At 40.2% G+C, this 26,558-nt stretch overlaps 1 protein-coding gene across 1 annotated transcript; it reads right to left on the minus strand.

Annotated features, from left to right (window-relative positions):
- Positions 1-200: 200 nt before the first annotated feature.
- Positions 201-3,379, minus strand: LOC107809606 (uncharacterized). Its single transcript, XM_016634264.2, has 7 exons — positions 2,941-3,379; positions 1,801-2,365; positions 1,480-1,611; positions 1,301-1,366; positions 1,102-1,167; positions 867-926; positions 201-453 (listed from the first exon to the last, which is right to left on the minus strand). Exons 1-7 carry the CDS (start codon positions 3,051-3,053, stop codon positions 346-348), a joined length of 1,110 nt encoding a protein of 369 aa, XP_016489750.1. The 5' UTR covers positions 3,054-3,379; the 3' UTR covers positions 201-345.
- Positions 3,380-26,558: the final 23,179 nt, after the last annotated feature.

Here is a 26,558-nt window from a genome sequence, read left to right on the forward strand (position 1 = left end):
GTAGATCTCTAGAGATTAAAATAAATTAAATTAAAAACATTAAGTTAATTTTCAGAAGACATCTTCAAAAGTTGGGCTAAGAAGACTGTTACATTTGACTCTAAATATGAAGTTGAATGGAGTGATTATTACGTACATCCTCCAAATTCCAATGGGAATTAATTCAAGAATCTGGCGATGCCCATGAGGAAAAAACGCAATAAATCTTTAAGCGATTATTGATTGCAAACTATGTCACAATAAACATTATCTTCATGATTTGGGCATGAAAAGTTACAGTAACTGTACAATCCTACCATATGCTTCCATGCATTATTGAAGTCAATGGAGTACTTGTCCGATGTTTCAGTCGCACGAATAAGTGATGTAAGAAGAAAAAGACATTGGCACAAGACATAGCCCTCTACTCTTAAGATCTAGCACTGTTTGTCCTTTCATGTCTATGCTCGAATCCTGCCACACCAAACACCAAAAAACAGGTGCTTTCAACCAAGTATTTAATTTCCTTAATTCCATATTTGCTATAGAAGTTCTACGTACAGACCAATAAAATTTATTTGCACATGCAATAAGATCACTTGTAAAGTAATTATAGGTATAATAATTAAACATTGATAGGATAGTTGATAAAAATGGTAATATATCTAACTAATTTGTTATAATTAATAGATTATATATTAAACACCACTAGTCGAGTAAAAGTATATTTACAGTGTTGTTATGTAACTTAAAATCTTTACGAAATAATTAACTCAAGCAATAGATAGGAGAATATATACAGACACCTTAAAATTCATGCAAATGTAAAGAGACCCATCTAGCCTAGCAACACGTAGTAGAAAAGCTTGTTGGTTTCGCGCAGTTACCTTTAAGTTTATCTGATGGAGCTTCCCTTGAGATGACTTCGTATACGGCATGCTTAATGTCTGTGTAACATTAACAAATTAAAAAGGGTAATATTTAAAAGGCTAAAAGTAATGCAATGTAAATATCAATCTCTTAATTAGTAGTAGCGATTTTGATATGAATCTTTTTCTAGGAAAAGGAGTTTAAATGAATTGAAGAGGATAAATTAAGCAGAATGCGTGCTAGCTTTATTACCAGGATCTGGTCCTGAAGGAACTGAATATAGCCTATAGCTTCTGTTAATACTGAGGCTGTATCAGTCTGCATATTCCATTGTGGGAGAAAAGAACAAGTATTTAGCATGGTACAAACAATAAAATAGTACAAGTACTCTCCTTCTGTCAGTTACTCGTTTTTAGTGGGTTCTGATGGTATAAATGTATAGAGTATATACCTTGCCGAAAGGTGCCACTAATCTGTGAAGAGCTGAAATCCTGTCTCCTAGTTTTTCCTTCCGTACCTGCTTCAATACAGCTTATTTCAAATTGTCTATATTACCTTGATAATAAATTTTTGATTGACATGTGGGAACATTATATATACTTCAATTTATTTTTCTTCTTCCCTTTTCACCTTAAGCATTGGAGTGGAAGATTGTGATGTGATTCGAGGCTTCTTCGATACTTCTTGAGCTGGAGTTTCAGCTGAACAATTCAATCTCTTTGCTTTTGTAGAAACTCCAATATTATTGCTAACAACTGGGTTCTGTTAACAATTTTAAGCCGTTAGCAGATATCAATTGAAGGAAGAAAATGAGGGTGGCTAAAACCTATGTTGCGCAAACTCTCCAAAATGTTACCGTAACCACTGATAACATTTTCAGAGAGTCCAAGCAACATAGATTATAACCCGTAAGATGAAAATAATACTCTAATAAATCAAGAAAATCCCTACTTTGTTGGAGCTATTTGATGGATTATGAGTTAATTCTTGCAGTCCAGCAAGGCCAGAAGACATCCTGTCTGTGCAGAAATGGCCAAAGCTAGTACTATGATCACCAATACTACTATTCTTGAAATTTAGGCCATTAAATGCTAACTTCTTCAAGCCCTGGAAATCATAATGTTCCATATGATTTGAGATATAATTTGGAGTTGCAGCAGCAGCTAAACGGGAAAATCCAATGCAGGTTTTAGCATTGTTCATATACGAATGATCTTCGGATAGAAGATTCTCATTCAGATCAAAAACATGCTGTTGCTCTTGTTTGAAGTAACTTTCTTTGAACAAGCTGTTACTCAAACCATTCATATCTTTCATCTTGAAGAAATAATCGTTGGATATATATGCCTTGCTATTTTTGTAATCCAGCTGCTCGTTGGATGATTGATGGCCATCTTGGAACATTGAGGCGTTCATAAATGGAAATGTATCAATACTACTTCTTTTCCACTGCTCTTCTGATGAGATGTTATTTTGGATCCTTTTCATGTCTCCCTTGTAGTAATATTCTTCTTCCCTGTATTATCACAGACGCAATAGATCAACTCACATAAACCCTAAAGTTCACGTTTCTCAGATTTTAATTAAAAAGTTCATATTTATTAAAAGCGAGAACAAAATAAAATCTTTGATTCTTAATTAAATTAATGATACTTTGCACCGGAGCTCAAAGCAAATAAGAAATCTTAAGCAGATGGTCTATCGGAAATCTCTCTACCTTCACAAGGTCAAGTAGGGGTAACGCTGCATACACACTACCCTCCACTTATGGGATAATACTGGGTTTCTTGTTATTGTTGTTGTTGTTAGATGAAGCTGAGTTGTGAATATGGAAAGAAAATACTTAGAAGACTAGCAAGTATCTGTGTTTAAATTTCTACTTCTTGTCCATAAGAAAAAATTGAGGAACAAAATGCTTAGAAGGTGATATTATTTTGACACTAAATCATACGTTGTGATGCATTAATTCTTAAACCAAAAACAAATTCTTTTGAATTAGATGCAGTTTTAAACTGGTAAAACTAGAGAAACGATCAACTAGCTAGCTGCATACCACTTTTGAAAAGGAATTGTACTACTAGAAGAACTTACGAGGTCAAGCTTGGATTCCAATCGTGTAAAGCAGGAACTCCAGGTAATAAAGGATAGCCAGCAAACTGCTGTTGTTGGAGTTGATAATGATGATAAAGATTCCTAGAATCCATGGCGGCGAACTTGTATACAACTATTCAGATATCAAAGAGAAAAAAATGGGAAAGTTACGTTCTTGAATAGCTAGGTTTAGTTCTTTCTCAAGGCTACACTTTCTCCAACGTATATATATTCGCACTTTGCATCAATTCATATGGCAGATTGAGGGGAAATGGACATAGCAGAGAAAGGCTGAGACAAAAGAATAGAAGAGAATGTGCACTGAGATTCAGTGTGACAAAACTTTATCGTCTTGGCCCATGTACTTGCTACTTCTTAGCAGGTGATTCAATGATGGCACCCTCAGAAAACATGTGGCTTTTGAAGTTTAGAAGCAAAGCAAACCAACCTATCTTTACATATGGTGGAGAATGATGTAAATATGATGTAGATAGTCCATTTATGTTGACTCTACAATATATAATTTGCATATGATTCCTTATCCAAAAATTAGATTTCAATATCGAGGTCCTCCTTTTTACCTTCATAATTACTACATTAGTTACTGAACACAAGACACGTTAATTAAGGAAGATCCTCTTTCTTTCTTTTTTCTTCCAAAAAGGAAGTTGTTTACTGTCACGACCCAAACTCAATCGTCGTGATGGTGCCTATCGTGGAACTAAGCTAGCCTCAACTCAACAAAACTCAACACAACAGTAATAGGTTTGAAAACATTAACGGAAGCATTTAACATAAAAGAAAACTGTTTGAAACATAAGAAAATTCTGAATGACACAATGCAATCCAAAACTAGGGTGTCACTGAGTACATGAGCGTCTAGATCAGTAAATACAATCTACTACAGTATCTGAAGATATAAACTGAAAGTACGACAGAGATAAAAAAGGAAGGTCAAGGCCCGCGAACGCCATGTACCTACCTCAACAACCTCCAAACTCTGGGACCTCGATCAGCAACCGCCGCTACGATCGATATCGCCTGGATCTGCACACGGGGTGCACGGAGTAACGTGAGTACACCAACTTAGTAAGTAACAAGTCCAAACTTCGGACTAAAAGGTAGTGATGAACGTAACCTCAACAGGTAAAAACAGAAGTAAAGGTGTAGAAACGTAGACATGCTTTCAAGTCAAATATACAGCTCAAAGCAGTAAAATAAATGCAAATTTGAACAGTGTAAGGTATATAGCTCAGCTAATCTCTACATGTCAATGCACAGAATGTATGAAATGCACCGTGTACTTCCACTCTCGAGTGCTCAACCATTCGCAACTGTATATGGTCATCCGGCCCAGAGAAATCCATCCTGGAACATATACAACACTGACTAAAAGTCACCCAGTACCAAGGATAAAGGGAAATCTAACCCTGTGGAGAAATCTATCTCCAGGTATCAAGTACTTCGGACAAATCCATGTCTAGGGAAATCCATCACTCAATAATATCATCCTCCCTCACTAGGGGTGTGTTACAGACTCCGGAGGGGCTCTTGCAGCCCAAACTCTATCATAATTATCAATATAACCGCTGCGGCGTGCAGTCCGATCCCATAACTTTCACTCATTACTAGGCTCTCGGCCTCACTCAATCATCAACATCTCCAGTCTCACCATTGGCTCACAATGTCATGAAAACAAACCGGAACAATGATATGATGAATCAATAAATAACTGAGACTGAGATATGATACAAAAATGCATGATTATGACTGAGTGTGGAATATTAAATGAAACTAGTGAGATGACATCAAGAAACGACCGCTAAGGGTCCAAACAATACCGGCACAAAGCCTAAATATGTTTCTAGTATGGTTCACAGCTCAACTACTTTATCACATGGAGAAAACATGGATAATAACAGGATATAGTCACTAATCGGTGCCATGGAATCACCCAAGTCACCATTCTCACGGTGCACGCCCGTCACTTGGCATGTACATCACCTCAATACTAATCACATAACACATAGTTCGGGGTTTCGATCAGAACCAAGTTTAGAAGCGTTACTAACCTCAGACCAAGCCAAAATCCTACTCCGCGATGCCTTTGCCTCTCAAATCGGCCTCCAAATATCCCGAATCTAGCCACAAGCAATACAATACGATCAACATAGGCTAAAGGGATCAATTCCACAAGAAAAACTACCAAATTAGACTCAAAACCCGAAATTAGTTCAAACCTGGCCCCCGGGCCCACGTCTCGGAATCCGACCAAAGTCACAAAACCCGAAAGCTCATTCACTCACGAGTCTAACCATACCAAATTTACTCAAATCCAACAACAAAATATCCTTCAAAACTCCAAAATTACACCTCAAGGACTCTTCCATTCCCCCCCCCCTCAATTTTTCACCCCACTTCATAATTTAGATGACAAAAATCAAGATATAATCATGGAATTTAACCAAAATCAAGTGAGGAACACTTACCCCAATCAACTCCCTAAAAATTCCTTCAAAAATCGCTCAATTACGTGGTCTCTAGCTCAAAATATGAATAATTGGCTCAAACCCTCGATTTTGAATATAACACTGTTTGCCCAGATTTCCTTCTTCACGAATGCGACCTTTCTCTCGCGTTCGCGTAGAACAACTTGACTGCCTCTCCACTTTACTCTTCACGAAAGCGACACATGCCCCGCGAATGCGATGCTTTGATGGCTCAGACATTTGCGAACGCAACAACCACCTCGCGAATGTATAGATTAAGGACATCGGGTTCCCAACTGCCTCACTCCTCTTTGCGAACGCAACCCTGCTCCCGCGTTTGCGATGCACACTCAGACTACACCTTCGCATTCGCGTTCGTGTCCCCTCCTTTCCGAACGCGAAGAACAAAATCCTCATCACCCAGAAAACACTCTTCGCAAATGTGAAGACCCACTTGCGAACGCGAAAAAGGAAACCAGAAGAAATATACAACAGACATCAGCAATCTCACCAAGGCCAAAAATGATCCATTGGCCACCCGAAACTCACCCGAGGCCCTCGCGACCTCAACCAAACATACCAACACGTCCCATAACATCATACAAACTTAGTCGAACCTTCGAATCACTCAAAAAAAACATCAAATCACCAAATTACCCCCGATTCAAGCTTAAGAACTTCTAAACTTACGAATTCCACAAACGATGCTGAAACATATCAAACCACGTCCGAATGACCTCAAATTTTGCACACAAGTCAAATATGACACCACGAACCTACTCTAACTTCCAGAATTCCATTCTGACCCCGATATCAAAATTTCCATTGCCGACCAAAATCGCCAAAGTTCTAACTTTCTAACTTTCGCCAATTCAAGCTTAATTCTACCACAGACCTCCAAATAACAATATGGACCACGCTCCTAAGTCCAAAATCATGTAACAGAGCTAACAGAATCATCAAAATTAAATCCCAAGATTGTTTACATATAAGTCAACATCCGGTCAACTTTTCCAACTTAAACCTTCTCCTAAGAGACTAAGTGTCTCAATTCACTCCAAAACCACTCCGAACCCGAACCAACTGACCTGGTAAATCATAATATAGCTAAAGAACACAAAAGAAGCAGGAAAAGGGGGAACGAGGCTATAACTCTCGTAATGACCGGCCGGGTCGTTACATCATCCCCTTCTTAAATAAACGTTCATCCTTGAACGGGTCTAGAAACATATCTGGAGCCTCAAATAGGTATAGGTATCTGCTCTGCATCTCCCGCTCGGTCTCCCAAGTAGCCTCCTCTACGGGCTGACCTCTCCACTACACCTTTACCAAAGCTATATCCTTTGACCTCAACTTTCGAACCTGACACCCTAAAATGGCCACTAGCTCTACATCATAAGTCAAATCACCATCTAACTGAATCGTGATGAAGTCTAAAACATGAGATGGATCACCAATATACTTCCGAAGCATAGAAAGATGAAATACTGGATGCACACTCGATAAGTTAGCTGGCAAAGCAAGTTCATAGGTCACCTACCCAATCCTTCGAAGCACCTCAAATGGCCTAATAAACCGAGGGCTCAAATTGCCCTTCTTCCCAAATCTCATAACACCCTTCATGGGTGAAACCTTCAGCAACACCTTCTCCCCAATCTGTAAGACACATCACAGACCTTTCTGTTAGCATAACTCTTGTGTATCGACTGTGCCGTGCGAAGCCGCTCCTGAATCAATTTCACCTTGTCCAATACATCCTGAAAGTCTGTACCCAAAAGCCTAGCCTCACTCGGCTCAAACCAACCCACTGGAGATCTACACCGCCTCCCATATAAAGCCTCATACGGAGCCATCTAAATACTCGACTAATAACTATTGTTGTAAGCAAAATTCGCGAGTGGTAGAAACTAGTCCCATGAACCCCCAAAAACAATGACACAAGTGCATATCATGTCATCCAATATCTGGATAGTGTGCTCGGATTGTCCGTCCGTCTAAGGGTGAAATGATCTGCTCAAGTCAACCTGCGTGCCCAACTCTCACTTTACGGCCTTCCACACTGCGATGTAAACTACGTGCCTCTATTTGAAATGATAGAAATTGGCTCCCCATGAAGGCGAATAATCTCTCTAATATAAATCTTAGCCAATCTCTCTGAAGAATAGGTAGTGCTCACAAGAATGAAGTGCGCGGACTTGGTCAGCCGATCCACAATCACCCAAATAGCATCGAACTTCTTCGAAGTCTGTGGGAGCCTAACTATGAAATCTATGGTGATTCGCTCCTACTTCCACTCTAAAATCTCTATCTTCTGAAGCAAACCACCCGGTCTTTGATGCTCATATTTTACCTGCTGACAATTGAGACACCGAGCTACAAACCCAACTATGTCTTTCTTCATTCTCCTCCACCAATAGTGCTGTCTCAAATCCTGATACATTTTCGTGGCACCTGGATGGATGGAATACCACAAACTATGGGCCTCCTCAAAAATCAACTCCCATAGCCCATCCACATTGGGCACACATATCCGGCCATGCATCCTCAACACCTCATCATCACCAATAGTCACATCCCTGGCATCACCGTGCTGAACTTTGTCCTTGAGGACAAGCAAATAAGGATCATCATAATGGCACTCTCTGATGCGATCGAATAACGAAGACCAAGAAAACACATAAGCTAGGACCTGACTAGGCTCTGAATTATCCAATCTCACAAACTGATTATCCAAGGCCTGAACATCAACTGCAAGGGGTCTCTCACCAACAAGAAGGAATGCAAGACTACCCATACTCACTGCCTTTTTTCTCAAGGCATCGGCCACCACATTGGCCTTTCCCGAATGGTACAAAATGGTAATATCATAGTCCTTTAGCAGCTCCAAGCACCTCCGCTGCCTCAAATTGAGATCCTTCTGCTTAAATAAGTGTTGCAGGCTACGATAATCAGTAAACACCCCACAGGACACACCATAGAGATAGTGCCTCCAAATCTTCAACGCGTGAACAATGACAGCCAACTCCAAATCATGAACAAGGTAGTTATTTATGGGGCTTCAACTGACGTGAATCATAAGCAATCACTCTACCCTCCTACATCAAAACGCACCCAATGCCGATCCGAGAAGCATCACAATATACTGTATAAGAGCCTGAAGCTGATGGTAGAACTAACATTGGAGCTATGGTCAAGGCAATCTTGAGCTTCTGAAAGCTCGTCTCACACTCATCTGACCACCTGAAAGGAGCACCCTTTTGGGTCAATTTGGTCAAGGGCAATGCAATAGACGAGAAACCCTGAACAAACCGATGGTAGTAACAGCCAAACCAAGAAAGCTTCGAATCTTTGTGGCTGACGATGGTCTGCGCCAACTCTGAACCACCTCTATCTTCTTCGAATCAACATGAACACCCTCACTGAACACCACGTGCACCAAGAACGCTACTAAACTGAGCCAAACACACACTTGGAGAACATGGCATAAAGCTTCTCCTCCCTCAGCCACTACAATACAACCCTTAAATGCTCAGCTTGCTCCTCCTAGCTACGAAAGTACACCAGGATATCATCAATGAATACAATAACGAATGAGTCGAGATAAGACCAAAACACGTTGTTCATCAAATGTATGAATGTTGCTAGGGCGTTGGTCAGCCCAAAAGAAATCACAAGGGATTCATAATGACCATATCGGGTCTTGAAAGCTGTCTTAAGAATGTCTGAGTCCCTAATCTTCAATTGGTGATACCCTAACCTCAAATTCATAAATCATCAATACAAGGTAAAAAATACTTGTTCTTGATTATGACTTTGCTCAACTGCCTGTAATCAATGCACATTCTTATAGTGACATCCTTCTTCTTCACAAATAGAATTAGCGCACCCCAAGGTGACACACTAGGTCGAATAAAACCCTTATCAAGGAGTTCCTGAAGTTGCTCCTTCAATTACTTTAACTTTGTCGATGCCATATGATACGGTGGAATAGAAATAGGCTAAGTTCCCAGCACCAAATCAATACCGAAGTCAATATCCCTATCCAGCAGCATGCCCGGCATGTCTGCAGGAAATACATTTGAAAAATCTCTCACCACCGGAACTGAATCAATAGTAGGAGCCTCTACACTAACATCCCTCACAAAGGCCAAATAAAAAAGACAACCCTTCCCAGCCATCCGTTAGGCCTTCAAGAATGAAATCACTCTGCTGGGTACATAATCTAATGTATCTCGTCACTCAATCAGTGGCAACCCCAGCATAGCTAACATCACTGTCTTAGCGTGATTGCCTAGAATAGCATGACACAGAGACAACCATTCCGCCCAATATCACATCAAAGTCAACCATACTAAGCAGAAACAGATCAACTCTAGTCTCTTATCCCCCAATAGTCACTACACACGATCGGCATACACGGTCCATGATCACTGCCAACTCGACGCTACACTAAGGTAGGAAGAGTGGGTCGTAATAGCTTTTACCCAATATGAGGGTCGGGATCGATTTCCTCAAGGAGCTAGTAGTAGAGTTGGATTGTCTGTCTAGCCTAGAGATGTGTTTGTACTCCTAATGTCACTTCAAACATTTTTAGGTTTTCGAATTATAACTATTTTTATAAAACTATTGATTAACACTAAATTATGCTATGAGAATATTGCTAAGTTGTATCTAATGGGAAGAAGGGCACTAGGGTCATGACACTACCTAGGTGGCTAATTGATGGGTAGATGTTACTAAGGTTCGATTGACATAATTGGGGCTTATGCTATAACTGTTGCACAATTTTACCCACTCTCACACCTCTCGGTAGAGAAAGTGATTTTGCCCAATTGACTCTCTCGAGACCAAATGGGTAGGCAAATTAGACCAAGCAACTAGGGTTCAAGTAGGGTAATTACTCTCTCGAGGTTTAACCTGTTAATTGGGACTATCATTTCTCATGAGTCCATCCCAATTCCTTGTTGGGCCAATTTTGGGGTCATAGACTCTCTTTCTCAAGAAGAGTTAAACCCACAAAGCTTGAATCAGTGTTTGTAACCACCAATTCTAGATTAAAACATAAAATCAACCCAAATAACAAACACTCATAGTCAATCTAACATTATATGGCAACACCCATCAATTACCCACACTAGGGTTGAGCCACAACCCTAGCTAATGGGTTTAACTACTCATGCTTGAAGAAGAAAATAAAGAAATAGATGGAGAACAAGGCATATTAATTAAATGCTAATGTAAATACAGAGAATCTATTGTTAATTTGAAGCTAAGATGCCAAAAATGGCTACAAATGATGCTCCCACGTGCGCAACTCAACTCTGATATATCTGATAACCTAAAAAATGGTAAAATGTTCTATTTATACTAGGTTGGAAAAACTGGACAAAAATACCCCTGCGGGGTTAGCGCGGGCGGCATTAAATGGACCGCGGCCGCTCTGGGCTCTTTGACTTTTGCTACTCTGAACTTGGACTCCGCGGACAGCGTAGAATGGACCGCGGCCGCGGAGGGAGCTGGAACGGTCCGCGCAATCACGACCGTAGACCGCATGGCATTGGCTTTGCAAACTTTCATCTCTCTGAATCTCATGACCGCGGACCACACAAAAGAGTAGTGCAGTCACAGAACCTTCACCGTGGACCGCAAGATGTGTACCGCGGCCGCTCTTCTTCTAGCCTGGTTTACCAACTCTCTAAACCACCTAGTGCGGCCGCATTCAACTTTGCGCGGTCCGCACTGGGCCTTCTTTCCTTAGATTTCTTGGTCTTTGATACTTGAGCAGGTTTCACTCCTTTTTGAGTCGATCTTTGACATTTCGTCACTTTGTCGATCAAACCCGCAATCAAGCACAAGTTGTGAGCCTTTTAAGACTATTTTGTAACAATATATGATCAAAACATAGGCAAGTAGGGGCATAAAACATGTTAAAATCCAAACTTATCAACTCCCCCAAACTTAAACATTTGTTTGTCCTCATGTCACGACCCAAACCGAAGGGCAGCGATGGGCACCCGGTGCCTTACCCAACCGAGTACCAACGTAACATATCTTTCTTATCATACTATCATGAGTAAATGAGCCAAAAAACCCGTCATGAGATAATAAGAATAAAATATAAGGGAATTATCAACATATGAAGACCCAACATGATATACAAACTTATATATGTGACATACGGGCCTATAAGGCCGACATGACCATTTGTAAACTCAAAACATAGGCCGACAAGGCCATACAAGTATCCATACACCAGACATCTGTCTACAAGCCTCTAAGAGTACATAAAATCATAAAGGTCGGGACAGGGCCCCGCGATACCAATCAATACATATCCAAAGCATACTGACCAAATATGCAGCTCTGGAGCAAGTGGAGTGCACCAACACCTTCGCTGAGCTGATAGCCTACTAGGAGGACTGTCAACCTATTAATCGGGACCTATGGGCATGAAACGCAGCGTCCCCAAGCAAAAGAGACGTCAGTACGAATAAAGTACCGAGTATGTAAGGCAGGAAAGCATAAACAAGAACAGTAATGTAAAGAGAGAGATAGAGAAGATACAACCTGTAACATCTGAGTGCCTCTGGGGCTACTGCTATGAAATGCATAATACATATATATATACATAAACTTTTTAAAACATTCGCCTTTGTGGGCATCATCATCATCATATCGTACCCGGCGTCAAAGAGGACTTGGTAAAGCGTACCCGACCATCATAAGGCTCGGTAGAATAGTACCCGGCCACGTGGAGCTTGGTAAACCCAACTGATCAGTGGTTGCATAATAGGTGTCGTACCCGGCCGACTATAGAGCGGCTAGGTAGAGTAAAATAGATACTATATATAATGCATGCTAGACTCATGGAATCACCTTCTAAACCTTTTGGAGTGACTTAAGAACATTATGGACATCCATACCCTCAATATGAACCTTAGTAGGATTCAAGGATCATACACACTTGCTTAGAATAATTTTATAAGGAAAGAACAACATGGACAACCTTAGTTGCTAGGAGTAGATCCGTTATGAAGTAGCGTATTCATTTCTCATTAGATCATGCCAAAAGAAAGAAGAAAGTGCCTTAACATACCTTAAACCCGTTGAGTCCTTAATCCCTTCCAAGCAACTCTTCAAACAAGTCAACTCAATCTATCATAGTATAAGGTGATTCAAAATCAGTGCTGAGCAAAGGCTAACTCTATAACTTAAGCTAGTAGCTCATTTACGTAAATTTGGGCAGAATCTCCCTTGTAACAAGGGCCTCCTCCAATACCAGATACCAACAACAATGACCAGAACAATCCATCAATACATAATTATTAATATCAAGACACCATATAACAACAACAAGTCACAACTACATTATGACGAGCGGCAAGCTCCGATTGGAATCCGTATACCCCTTATCAATCCTTATAGACTTCTTACTTCAACATAAAAGTATCGTTAACATGATAACAAAGTCATTAATCAATGATTCCATCCTTATACCATATATTTATAACAACGAAAATAATCCACAACTTCAACTATCCTCAATTAGCAACTTTATTCACTAGTTCATGTCTAGCCCATCCATTTAACTTAATCAACATCAAGATAACCTTAGGCACAAGCAAGATCACAATATACATACCTTATACAGTAACTTCAAGTCAAAATCCAAGTTATATTCAGTTTACAACAACCCTCAATAGCAATACAACACCATAGAAGTGACTTAAGCTAATCCAAGTATTATCTTGTAGTTTATCATCCTAACAACTTAACCAACATACAAGCAAGCTTAAGAACAATTAGTAGGCTATTATACTCACCTTAGACATCAGCAACAACTTGGAATTTCATCCAAATACAGCCCACACCAATCCTCAATGACAACACAACCTCAAAGAGGTGTTGTTCTTCACTAGAACTAAGTTTTGATGTTGAAATATGGTGTCATCACTTTGGAATCACTTCAAACCCTCGTGGTATATGTTTAGGAGGGTTAGGATAAGTTTGGATACGAATTTTAGTTGAAAAATGAGCAAAAATAGGTGTCCAAATCGTCTATAAATTGAAGTAGGTCAACCACCGCCTAAGTGGGTCCCATTGGGAGCTGCTTGCGCGGTCTCGCGAAAATATGAATATCTCTCTACTATGATGTCTTATTGACAAACGGTTTAATGCGTTAGAAACTAGACTCGTAGATATTCAATTTGGTAGGTAGAACACCCCATTATTTCAAGTATATTTGGAGAAATGCTCAGATACATTTGACCTAAATTTCAGCAAATTTATGAATGTAACTTGTGATGACCTTTGCCAACTCTTGTTCCACAACTTGCTTGCCTTCAAAATGTAGAAAATGAATATCATATGACTAAAATAACTCATAGAATAACCTCCTTATCATGTTAAGAACCCTAGTCTCACCCTAAAGTACATGTTATAACATTCCAAAAACTTGTCGACTTTCGACGAAACTTATTTTCTTCAATTGGTTTAGCTTCTAAGATTTCCAACCCTCTTGGTACTCGTTATTCATGATCTTAAATATTTGTAACCTCCAAGGTAAAATGATTAACTTACTTTATTTTCTTCCAAATATAATCTCATTTCCTAGCTTACATTAATGACTTACGACGTACTCTCACGTATGAAAACTTGGGGTGTAACATCATTCCCCCTTTTGGAACATTCGTCATCGAATGTTGACTGATGCGCTTATCAGTTTCATAAACTATGGCTCTTATGAATACTTTAATGCTCATATTTCCATCTAAGCAACTATTTTGTGAATAAATCCAAACGCTTGGGCATTCCCCCCTTTTAGGCCTCTTTGTCACGCCATGACATGTGGTCGGAATTCTTCCAACATCGTAACATTTGCTACCTTATGTCATGCAGTATGTACGACTGTGTCCTTGTATGAGCGCCTAGCGACTCGTCTTCTCTTTTTCCTCCATCTTTTAGCCAATCTCTAAGCCTCACTTTATGAACATATATAGAATTATGACAAGCTGTCCCTCTAGGCATCTATAGGTGTACTGATGTCTTTCACTTGGTACTTTATCGAACTTAAGACTATTTCTATCTCTTGTTTCATAGCCTTGTATATCTATCCTTATGGATTTACTACATCTAGGTAGGTTATACTATACCATAAAACTTACTTCGGTTTATTATTACCGAGGTTTGCTACCCAACTCCAGGTTACTCTCTCGCTGCTTATCCTATATGTATAAATCTAAGTCCTTTAGTGCTTCCTCATTATTATTCATCTAAGAATAACAAACAAATCTCATCTCGTACTTTGGAACTTGTACCCATCTATTGTTTATTCACCTTAATGTTGATCTATAATCTATCATTGATAACTTGCAACCTCTTACGTAATACACTGTCACTAGGGCTCACATCTTATCGGGGAACATTTGAAGTAATTTTCCTGATCCACCTAGGGATAATACTATACTTCAATAACTGTATTTCATTGCATCCCAACACGATTCATCTTATGGGGTATTCTAATCTCGTGCAATTAATGAAATCCCTTTCTCGTTAAATCGTTACTCAATCAAAGGCCTAAGAATCATCCTCTTATCTATCACAATTACACCCTTATTCTACTACCAGGGCAGCATTCCATCTCTTCTAAATGCACCTAGTCTCAGACTCCTCTGTGTTCATTCAGGCTGTACCGAGCTTTTTATTACATATGGAAATCATCAGCTCCCTTGTTTTGATGGGTTTAATCCCGAGGACATACATATTCTCGTCACCTTCTCACTCACCTTTTCATATCCTTATTGCTATCTACCTAAAACCTTGTTGCTCTACAATACTTTACCTTAGTACCTACACCGATCTATTTATACTACTCGCAACCTTCTTTTAACTTGCTAGCACCATAAATTTCCTTTCGTGCCTTCTTAGTTGTCCTTAAATGTAAGCAATTACTTTTGCTGGTCATTCTATCAATTGTTGCATGGATACTTGGCTTGTCTTTTTGCCTACGAATACTATAATTTCCTGTACCTCATATGATCTCAAACATCACCTTTGATGGCTTTTTTTTACCATTCATTAGCCATGATATGTGCCACTTTCTTATGGAGTGTATACAATATTGTAGTGAGACTGTTGTTACAGGATCATTTACTCTTTAGCTCACTATGCTTAGGTGGAAACTTTCTTCCTTATTTCCTCAGCTAGTCTTTCATTGTAGTACTTAGGGAGACCTTCTGGCTCTTGTAAAGTTGCGAGCTTGATATATCGTACACCCGAAGGTAATTTTCGTTATTCTTACTCGCTTATAATAATCCTTAGTTACATAAATTTATGCCTTTGTGCTCGTAGGGTTACTTCTAAGCTCAAATTTTTATTGTCTCCTTAGTGGCACTCTCTCTTATTTTCATAAACCTTAAAAACGGTACCTTTAACTGCCTCAACTCCTATCTGAATTTTTTTTCAAATGATTGCGATCTCATATCTGCGAGACTAAATTCACTATGCTGCGGTTCACTACATTTATCTTGCATGATCTATTGGTTTATCTGTGACCTCTTGTCTAGCCATAACTGGGCTCTTCCTGAATCAACTACTAATTACTCGTTAGTCCATTCTCATATATATATATATATATATATTCTGCATAATCCCTCTTGGGATATATCCTTTGTCTTAACTTATCTCTCGCCACTAGCTCCCGATGTATCAAGTGTCCATTCACACTTATTTATCAATAACATCCTGGCCGGAAACTTTTACTGCCTCTCCCCAGTGTCGTGCTTGTATAATGTTCTGGAGTTGCAACATATCTGCATGAACTGAATAAATGCAACATCATCCCTTTATCCTTTTTACCACATTCTTCCTTTACCATTCCATAGTTAACTGAACCGCTTAACTCCGACTCAATACCATATCACACCATATTCCCCCCTTTAGGGGAGTACTAAGATTTAGTACTACGACGATCTACCTATAGTTGTTATACCTCTTCATCTTTGGCGTCTTTTCACATTATCAATGAACCTTAATCGCATTATGGTAACCTTCTGTACCAGGGATAACTAAATTTATTACGCACGAAGGTGACACCTACTGTAACTGGCACACTTAGTCCCTTAAGATTAACTCTGCTCAGAGTGCTTGCTTTAGGTAAGGGACTTCCTAAATGGCCTTTAAGGGTTATTCGTCTGTTGTCTATTCTATTATTGTTGGAGTACGATCTTTGAAATTCTCACGATGTCGACCATTATCAAATCCTCCGATCCCTAATTCATGTTCGGTTTTATCTTGTTCACCAGCTCATACTGATTTTTATTACTCTGGGGTCTAACCTTTCCTCCTGGTAATCACGTTGAAGTCACCAACTCATTTCTCGAAATAAGGATATGACTTTATGGCTTATACTCTTTTATTGCCTTAAGGCTTGTCACATCTTGTATTTTCCTTCACTTGATTATAGACTCTGTCATTGTGTCATATTTTGATTTACTGTTATCGCCCATATATCACATCTTACTCATGATGCTTCATTTATTTTCTTCTTATTCTCTGGATAATATTTTTTTCGTCTATCACTTTATTCGAAAACTTCAATAAAAAGTTCTTTCCCTTTAAGCTCCCCTATCTTCATCTCACTGGCTCTTTGGAATGCCTAACATTCTTTTTTTTACTCGGGGCTAGAGTCATACTATGGTAAATATTTGTCCCTTCTAGGATCCCACTGCCTATTTTCTGAAATTTCTGAATATTCCAGTATTCGTATCTGATTGTACTACTCTAGAGTTCACCATCTGGGTGTCTTAGAAAGAGATCTATTACCACATTTGCACCATCGTTCGGAAACGTTAGTTAATGATAACAACCCATCCACAATTTTTGGGTTACTCTAACTCCAACTAGATCCTGATATCCTATCTTTCTCTTAAATAATATATGTTAGCTCCCATAGAACATAACTGAGATGGGTGTGGCCAATTGTACTTACCTCTATCATCGATGAAGGTACCAAAAGGCTTATATTTCTCAGCCTGTTTTGAAAATATTGATAATCTTCATTATCTGGGTGCCTCGTACCCCTCTTCATCTTACTTATTTTACTTGTTGAAACTTGTATCTAGATTCTGAATCCCTTATAGATTTTCACCTGAATCCCTCATAGATTTTCACCATATTCGTGAATAGATATCCTTGCCTTAAGGATCCTTGTTAAGAAGCATACACATCTTAGTACACACATGATATGTTGAAGACCTCACATTTACTCATCATAAGCATGATGTGAAATCGAGTTCCTCTGACTCAACTCTTCCACATCCACATGCAATCTCTTACCAACTGTCTTTGTGGATGTAGGTATCATTGTATTACGACTAAGGTCGAATTTAGGAGTTTGAATTCTTACAACTGAGCTCTACTACACGATCTAGAGTAAGAAGAAAGAGTGAAAGATCTAAATGCCCTGTAGCCTCCTACTTATAAGTGTGGTGCACAACACACCCATAAACAAGACTCTACTAGACACGGCTTGTAGACTTCCTAGGACAGAACTGCTCTGATACCACTTCTGTCACGACCCAAACCGAAGGGCCGCGACGGGCACCCGGTGCCTTACTCAACCGAGTACCAACGTAACATATATTTCTTATCATACTATCATGAGTAAATGAGCAAGAAAACCCGTCATGAGATAACAAAAATAAAATATAAGGGAATACTCAACATATGAAGACCCAACATGATATACAAACTTATATATGTGACATACGGGCCTATAAGGCCGACATGACCATTTGTAAACTCAAACCATAGGCCGGCAAGGCCATACAAGTATCCATACACCTGACATCTATCTACAAGCCTCTAAGAGTACATAAAATCATAAAGGTCGGGACAGAACCCTACCATATCAATCAATACATATCCAAAGCATACTGACCAAATAGGCACCTCCGGAGCAAGTGGAGTGCACCAACACCTTCACTGAGCTGATAGCCTACTAGGAGGACTGTCAACTTATCAATCGGGACCTGCGGGCATGAAACGCAACGTCCCTAGGCAAAAGGGACGTCAATACGAATAAAGTACCGAGTATGTAAGGCAAGAAAGCATAAACAAGAACAGTAATGTAAAGAGAGAGATATAGGAGATACAACCTATAATATCTGAGTGCCTCTGGGGGCTACTGATATGAAATGCATAATATATATATATATAAACTTTGAAAAACTTTCACCTCTGTGGGCATCATCATCATCATCATATCGTACCCGGCCTCAAAGAGGACTCGGTAAAAGCGTACCCGACCATCATAAGGCTTGGTAGAATCGTACCTGACCACGTGGAGCTCGGTAAACCCAACTGATCAGTGGTTGCACAATAGGTGCCATACCCGGCCGACTATAGCGTGGCTCGGTAGAGTAAAATAGATACTATATATAATGCATGCTAGACTCATGGAATCTTCTTCTAAACCTTTTTGGAGTGAATGTTCCAAATGGGGGAATGATGTTACACCCCAAGTTTTCATACGTGAGAGTACAACATAAGTCATTGATGTAAGCTCGGAAATGAGATTATATTTGGAAGAAAATAAAGTAAGTTAATCATGTTACCTTGGAGGTTACAAATATTTAAGATCATGAATAACGAGTACCAAGAGGGTTGGAAATCTTAGAAGCTAAACCAATTGAAGAAAATAAGTTTCGTCGAAAGTCGATAAGTTTTTGGAATGTTATAACATGTACTTTGGGGTGTGACTAGGGTTCTTAACATGCTAAGGAGGTTATTCTATGAGTTATTTTAGTCGTATGATATTCATTTTCTACATTTTAAAGGCAAACAAGTTGTGAAACAAGAGTTGGCAAAGGTCATCACAAGTTACATTCATAAATTTGCTGAAATTTAGGTCAAATGTATCTGAGCATTTCTCCAAATATACTTGGAATCATGGGGTGTTCTACCTACCAAATTGAATATCTACGAGTCTAGTTTCTAACGCATTAAACCTTCCATCAATACGACATCAGAGTAGAGATATAATCGTATTTTCGTGAGACCGCACAAGCAGCTCCCATTGGGACCCACCTAGGCGGTGGTTGACCTACTTCAATTTATAAACGATTTGGAAGCCTATTTTTGCTCATTTTTCAACTAAAATTAGTCTCCAAACTTCTCCTAACCCTCCTAAACATATACCACAAGGTTTTAAAGTGATTCCAAAGTGATTACACCATATTTCAACATCAAAACTTAGTTCTTGTGAAGAACAACACCTCTTTGAGGTTGTGTTGTCATTGAAGATTGTTGTGGGCTGTATTTGGATGAAATTCCAAGTTTTTGCAACTTTCTAAGGTGAGTATAACAGCCTACTAATTGTGCTTAAGCTTTCTTGTATGTTGGTTAAGTTATTAGCATGATAAACTACAAGATAATACTTGGATTAGCTTAAGTCATTTCTATGGTGTTATATTGCTATTGAGGGTTGTTGTAAACTGAATATAACTTGGATTTTGACTTGAAGTTACTGTAGGAGGTATGTATATTGTGTTCTTTCTTGTGACTAAGGTTATCTTGATGTTGATTAAGTTAAATGGATGGGCTAGACATGAACTAGTGAATAAAGTTGCTAATTGAGGATAGTTGAAGTTGTGGATTATTTTCGTTGTTATAAATATATGGTATAAGGCTGGAATCATTTATTAATGACTTCATTATCATGTTAATGATACTTTTATGTTGAAGTAAGAAGTCTATAAGGATTGATAAGGGGTATACGGATTCCAATCGGAGCTTGCCGCTCGTCGTAATGTAGTTGTGACTTGTTGTTATATGGTGTCTTGATATTGATAATTATGCATTGATGGATTGCTCTGGTCATTGTTATTGGTATATGGTATTGGAGGAGGCCCTTGTTACAAGGGAGATGCTGCCCAAATTTACGTAAACGAGCTACTAGCTTAAGTTATATACTTAGCATTTGCTCAGCACTGATATTGAATCTCCTTATACTATGATAGATTGAGTTGACTTGTTTGAAGAGTTGCTTGGAAGGGACTAAGGACTCAACGAGTTTAAGGTATGTTAAGGCACTTTCTTCTTTCTTTTGCATGATCTAAAGAGAAATGAATACGCTACTTCATAACGGATCTACTCCTAGCAACTAAGGTTGTCCATGTTGTTCTTTCCTTATAAAATTATTCTAAGCAAGTGTGTATGATCCTTGAATCCTACTAAGGTTCATATTGAGGGTATGGATGTCCATAATGTTCTTAAGTCACTCCCAAAAGGTTTAGAAGGTGATTCCATGAGTCTAGCATGCATTATATATAGTATCTATTTTACTCTACCGAGCCGCGCTACAGTCGGCCGGGTACGACACCTATTGTGCAACCACTGATCAGTTGGGTTTATCGAGCTCCACGTGGCTGGGTACGATTCTACCGAGCCTTATGATGGTCGGGTATGCTTTTACCGAGTCCTCTTTGACACCGGGTACGATATGATGATGATGATGCTCACAGAGGCGAATGTTTTAAAAAGTTTATGTATATATATGTATTATGTATTTCATATCAGTAGCCCCCAGAGGCACTCAAATGTTACAGGTTGTATCTCCTCTATCTCTCTCTTTACATTACTGTTCTTATTTATGATTTCCTGCCTTACATACTCGGTACTTTATTCGTACTGACGTCCCTTTTGCCTGGGGACACTGCGTTTCATGCCTACAGGTCCCGATTGATAGGTTGACAGTCCTCCTAGTAGGCTATCAGCTCAGCGAAGGTATTGGTGCACTCCACTTGCTCCGGAGTTGCCTATTTGGTCAGTATGCTTTGGATATGTATTGATTGGTATGATGGGGCCCTGTCCCGACCTTTATGATTTTATGTACTCTTAGAGGCTAGTAGACAGATGTTAGGTGTATGGATACTTGTATGGCCTTGTCGGCCTATGTTTTGAGTTTACAAATGGTCATGTTGGCCTTATAGGCCCGTATGTCACATATATAAGTTTGTATATCATGTTGGGTCTTCATATGTTAAGTATTCCCTTATATTTTATTCTTGTTATTTAATGATAGGTTTTCTGGCTCATTTACTCATGATAGTATGATAAGAAAGATATGTTACGTTGGTACTCGGTTGGGTAAGGCACCAGGTGCCCGTCACGGCCCTTCAGTTTGGGTTGTGACACCTCAAGCAAACAAAATAAGACCCACCCCTTAAAGGAAAATCCAAGTAATTCCAGCTGTCCTAAAATAACCTCAACAAGCATCAATTAGGACTAACAATTGCCCTCAATACGAATGGATCATTAACAAAATTTAAACTTTGAAAAACTATGGATCAAGTGTGACACAAGAGCATCAAGAATTGACTCATTACATCAAAGAACTCTCTCAATTACTTTGGTCGTTGTGGAACCCAAACTCACATATCCTCAACTCTCCCTAAGCAAACCTCGCCTTTTAGAGTATAAGCACACAAACCAAGGTTAATGGGAATTCACTCGTCTCTCTCAAAGAAAGGTCACAAGTCCGGCTCTAAGTACCATATGCTTGACCCTCATGTAAGTATCTACTAATGCGAGCGTCATCCAACTCAAGATCATATAGGGCTTTTGTGGAGTCAATGTGAAGGCTTTTGGTTCAGGGTAGGAAAAGTTGTTGGTCTATATAGGTTCCATCTTCCCTTAAGCACTTCTTTTGATTCATTTTGGCACAATTCTCTTTGACTCTTTGAGTAATTCACTTCTTTTCAAGGGATTAGAGAGACACATTGTCACTCTTTGACACCTTTTTCACTTTTGTTTTTCTTGAATCCCGTTTTATTCTTTGCACATTGGGCTTTCATTTTGTCTTTTTCATCGCCTTCCTTTCCTTTTGCTTTTGTACCTTTTACCACTTTGTTTCCTTTATTGTTTCTCCCCCCCCCAAACTTAGACTTTTGCCATTACTCAAGGGACGATTTGGGTGCCAAGAGAGGGTATAATTTAGAACGGGTATAGGCTTGTAGCATTGGTTCTTGAAAGAAAATGGTTTAAGGCTCAAAAGGGTTTGCTAGGGATTATATCCTTGGTAGGCTATGGAATTGTTCGATAATTATTTGGATCAAGGAGAGCCTATAATCACTTCTCAAGTCGAATTTCACTCAAAATTTCGCCTCAACAAACATTCATGGCAAGTTCTAGACCATTGGCTCGGGACTTGGACTCACAATTCGATTTCTCACCACACACACTCAAGGATTGCTAAAGACATAGAGTCGGGGGCCCATAACAACCTTAGATACGATTGAGCATACAATAGTCCCGAAAGACCACATGATGTTTGTTTGGTCAAAACAAGAGTCTCAAGGTCACTACTTTCACCATCCTAAACACAACAACTTATCTTTGACCATGGGATCAAAGGCAAATGTGTTAGGCCCAAGTGAAGCTTTGCTTGAGGTACCCTTAACTATAAACTACTAAAAACAAAAGAAAAATAAAAAACGGACTCAAACCCTTTAGAAGGTTGTCACGCCATCCATCATCGGGAAGAGCCACCCGGTTCGCACAATACTCCACTTTTGGAAAGAACCGTGGCATTAAGAAAACAAAGGGCTTATTGAAAATGTAAAAAACGAAACAAAAAGGCTGCGAGCCTATCTACTAAGCTAAAAATAAAAAATTTGTACAAAAATAGAAAATAGAATGAATATTTACGATAGGGGATTAGAATATAGAACGGGGGATGAATATATATATATACAATAATGTAACTTTATATACAGACCAAATGAAAGATAAAAAGTGCGATAAAAGTAACTAAATGTAAAGTTATACACATACCAAATAGAAAATCAACAAAAACATAAACTAAGTCAAATAATATAACAATCATCCGGATAAAAAGTAGGGTGCACCCCCACAAATGAAAGCTGGCATTGTCCCCAATGCCAACTAAACAAATAAGCATCAAAAATCAAGATGAAAGGATATAGGAGCTCCCTAAGCCTCGTCTGTATGCATGGGAACATGAGTGGTCCCCGGGTCCTCTATATGTACGGGAACCTCAGACTGGTTCTCGGTCTCCTACTGCTCAGCTGCTAGGACTGGGGCCTGGATCTGGACGGGCTGAATATCAGGAACATCTTGTGGCTGACTGGAGGAAGCCTCCGGTGGGTCCGCCAACTGGATGATCGCCTCATCTGCACTAGGGAGCTTCCTCTTTTTTTTTGGAAGCTGCTATGTCTGCTCCTGCTATGGCTCTGCTGCTGTAGCTGGATCCTCAAATAACAAGTCTAAAGGTAGTTGGCCTGCCTTCAGTTTGTCAACATCCGCCCTCAGTGCCTTCACAGACTCCTTGGAAGCTAGTGTTTTGCGCAGCTTCTTGTGCTCCCTGGCAAGCTCCTTCAGGGCCTTGCCATGTGAATCCACTACCTTAGCCAAGGCAGCCCAAGAATCAAGAATCTTTTGTTGGTTGGCAAGAATCTCCTTAAGTGAATGCTCGATAGACTGGGGCACCTGCACTGGCTGTGGTGCCGACTGAGCCGTAATGGTAGAAGTCAAGGTGGACAACTTGGATGAAGAAGATACCATCCAGTTGTTCAAGCTATGAAGTGTCTGGCTCAGTTGGTGGGCAGTGATAGGATGGGCCCGAGAAGATGGAATTCCCGGACTAGCTGAAGTAAAGGGACCAGCAGTAGTGGAAGGTCCGGGATGCATGTCAGCGACTGTGGAAGCAGGCTCAGTGGAGGGCTCTACCGCAACCAGCTCTTCAGACTGGCTGATTGGAGCAGAAGAAGGTGGCTTGTAATTTTTGTCCTTGGGGTTGTGTGACCCCTTCAGACTGTACCATGAAAATAGAGCCATAGGTTTGACCTTGATGTCAAAAGGTCTCTTCTCCACCTTCAGGTCCCTAAAATACATAGTGAGGGTGCTAGGAAAAGGGTAGTTCCGGTCATGCTCAACCCCTACTGCAGAAGTGATACAGGACATCACATTACCCAGGTTCATAGGGTATCCCGCCCTAATAGATGCAACAAGAACAGCCCGGGCAAGCAGAATAGTCTGATCATGGGTAGTGGGATCGAGCCGACTGCACGCAAAAGTCAACCATCCCCTAGCCTCAAAGATAAAAGTCCTCCGAAGTATTTTGACCCCTGCTTGCAACCACTCTGGAACCATACCCGGGACTGCCAGGTATGAGGCTAACCACGGACGAACCTCCTTGCCCATTGCCAACTTTTCATTGTAAAAGGACTCTTCTTCTTCAATGAACCCCAGGCATTCATTTAGTGCCTTCCCGGTAAATATCACATTCTTGTTTTGCACTTTGGTCACTTTAGTGCCCTTCAAGATGTGGGCCACATTGCTATAAAATTCCTTGACCATGTGCTCATTTGCTTTCACATAATTATCTTTGAAGTGTTCCCAACCCGCTCGAGCTCGAAATTGTCTATGTACATTGGGGTGTAGGAGTAGAAGATCTTTGTAAATGAAGCTCCTCTCAAGAATCAACTTTCGTGCTGGCCACCATTCCCTAAACTTATGGAACGACACCTAGCTAACGAATCTATCTTCCCAAATAACAGGATTTCGAGTCCGGTCAACACCCTCAACTTGAGGCACACCACCCACAGGTAATTCCCCATCTCCCTTATCACCTCTAGCACCCTCTCCAGATATTGACGTTGTGGGAGAGGTAGAGTATTCATCCCCACTACCTGCCGCTGAGCCCTCAGACGACCCAGAAGAAATATTGATTGAAGCTCAAGCATCGGCGGAAGAGGGAAGAGTGTCTCTATGTATGGAGTTCTCTAGATACGGGATGTATAGAGGGACTGAATCTGAAGAGATCTCCCGGGAGGGCTCGTACTCACTCCGCGAGTTGTCAATGGCTCTGTCAGCCGCTTTGATTGCTTTCCTCATGTCCTTTATGTTTTTTCTAGCCCGGGGAGTGAGTTTTACCATCCTTTGCTTCCCTCCCGGGGAGGAATTATCTCGGCCGGGTTTTTTCGAGCCTTTGCCTCTTTGTTTGACCATTATCTGCAAGCATACACATCTAACATGGTTAGTATCAGCACAGGTAGTGAAACAAGTGTTGAAATTGAATTGCAGACAACAGATTAAATGTTGTAGAAATAGTTGCAGAACATAGCACCGCGGCCCGCACAAACAGCAGTGCGGCCGCACTGGGGGCACCGCGGACCACACAAAGGCGACCACGGTCCACATTGGGACAAAGCCCTGAAAAACATCTCTCTGAATCCAACCATCGCGGACCGCACAGAGTAGCACCGTGGCCGCGGTAGGCCAGTGCGGACCGCATAAAGTGCAATGCGGCCGCGCTGGGCATAGGTTCAATTTCAGTCACTTGGGCACCGCGGTCCGCGCAAAATGGCAATGCGAACCGCGTCAGGGCACCGCAGACTACAAAAAGATGACCGAGGGTTGCGGAGAGTATTTTGCACAGGCACTAAGTTAGGGTTTCATTTTTTTGCACAATTGTTCACGTTAGTTCACCTACTTTGTCCCTAATCACTTGCCCAACCATCATGCATATCCAACACACCAACCCAGCATTTAAAACTACCCTAAGCTAACAACTAAATAAAGAAGAAGAAACTAACGAGAAGAAAAAAATTATAAGCTAATGGTAATAAAATAAAACAAAATTAATCAAGTAAATGCACAAGGACTGAGTGAAACATTACCGATGAGAAGATGAAATGTAATTAGTCAATCTTAAGCAAGAATCACTGTTACAAGAGGTTATGAATAGTACTTTTATGTCTCTGAGTGTTAAGAGTTCGAAAATGGTAAATGGTGACCCGTGGGGTCTATTTATAGAAAAGCAATAGGACCCAACCTTACCTACTAGCGTGGCCGCACAAAATCGACTGCGGACTGCGCTGGGTTTTATTCACTTGAAGATTGAGTAGGCAACCTTCGCGGACCGCATAAAAGCAAACCACGACCGCGGAGATCCATCGCGGATAGCACTAAATGGAATGCGGTCGCGGTGGCAAACTTTAGAGAGCACCACTTTTGACTATCACCAGTGCGGACCGCACAAAGTGCAATGCGGCCGCACTGGCAATCTTCAGAGTCTGTTCAATTTTTTTCAAACTATTTTGCACT

The sequence above is a fragment of the Nicotiana tabacum genome, chromosome 3 (assembly GCF_000715075.1).
Source record: "Nicotiana tabacum cultivar K326 chromosome 3, ASM71507v2, whole genome shotgun sequence".
Classification (NCBI taxonomy): Eukaryota; Viridiplantae; Streptophyta; class Magnoliopsida; order Solanales; family Solanaceae; genus Nicotiana; species Nicotiana tabacum.

Bases quoted from the DNA above. Each gene is read 5' to 3' on its own strand.
- LOC107809606 (XM_016634264.2), bottom strand. From the start codon at position 3,053: ATGGATTCTAGGAATCTTTATCATCATTATCAACTCCAACAACAGCAG. The intron at 2,366-2,940 runs GTAAGTTCTTCT...GTGATAATACAG, and splicing joins TGGAATCCAAGCTTGACCTC to GGAAGAAGAATATTACTACA. The intron at 1,367-1,479 runs GTGAAAAGGGAA...GTATTGAAGCAG, and splicing joins CTTCCACTCCAATGCTTAAG to GTACGGAAGGAAAAACTAGG.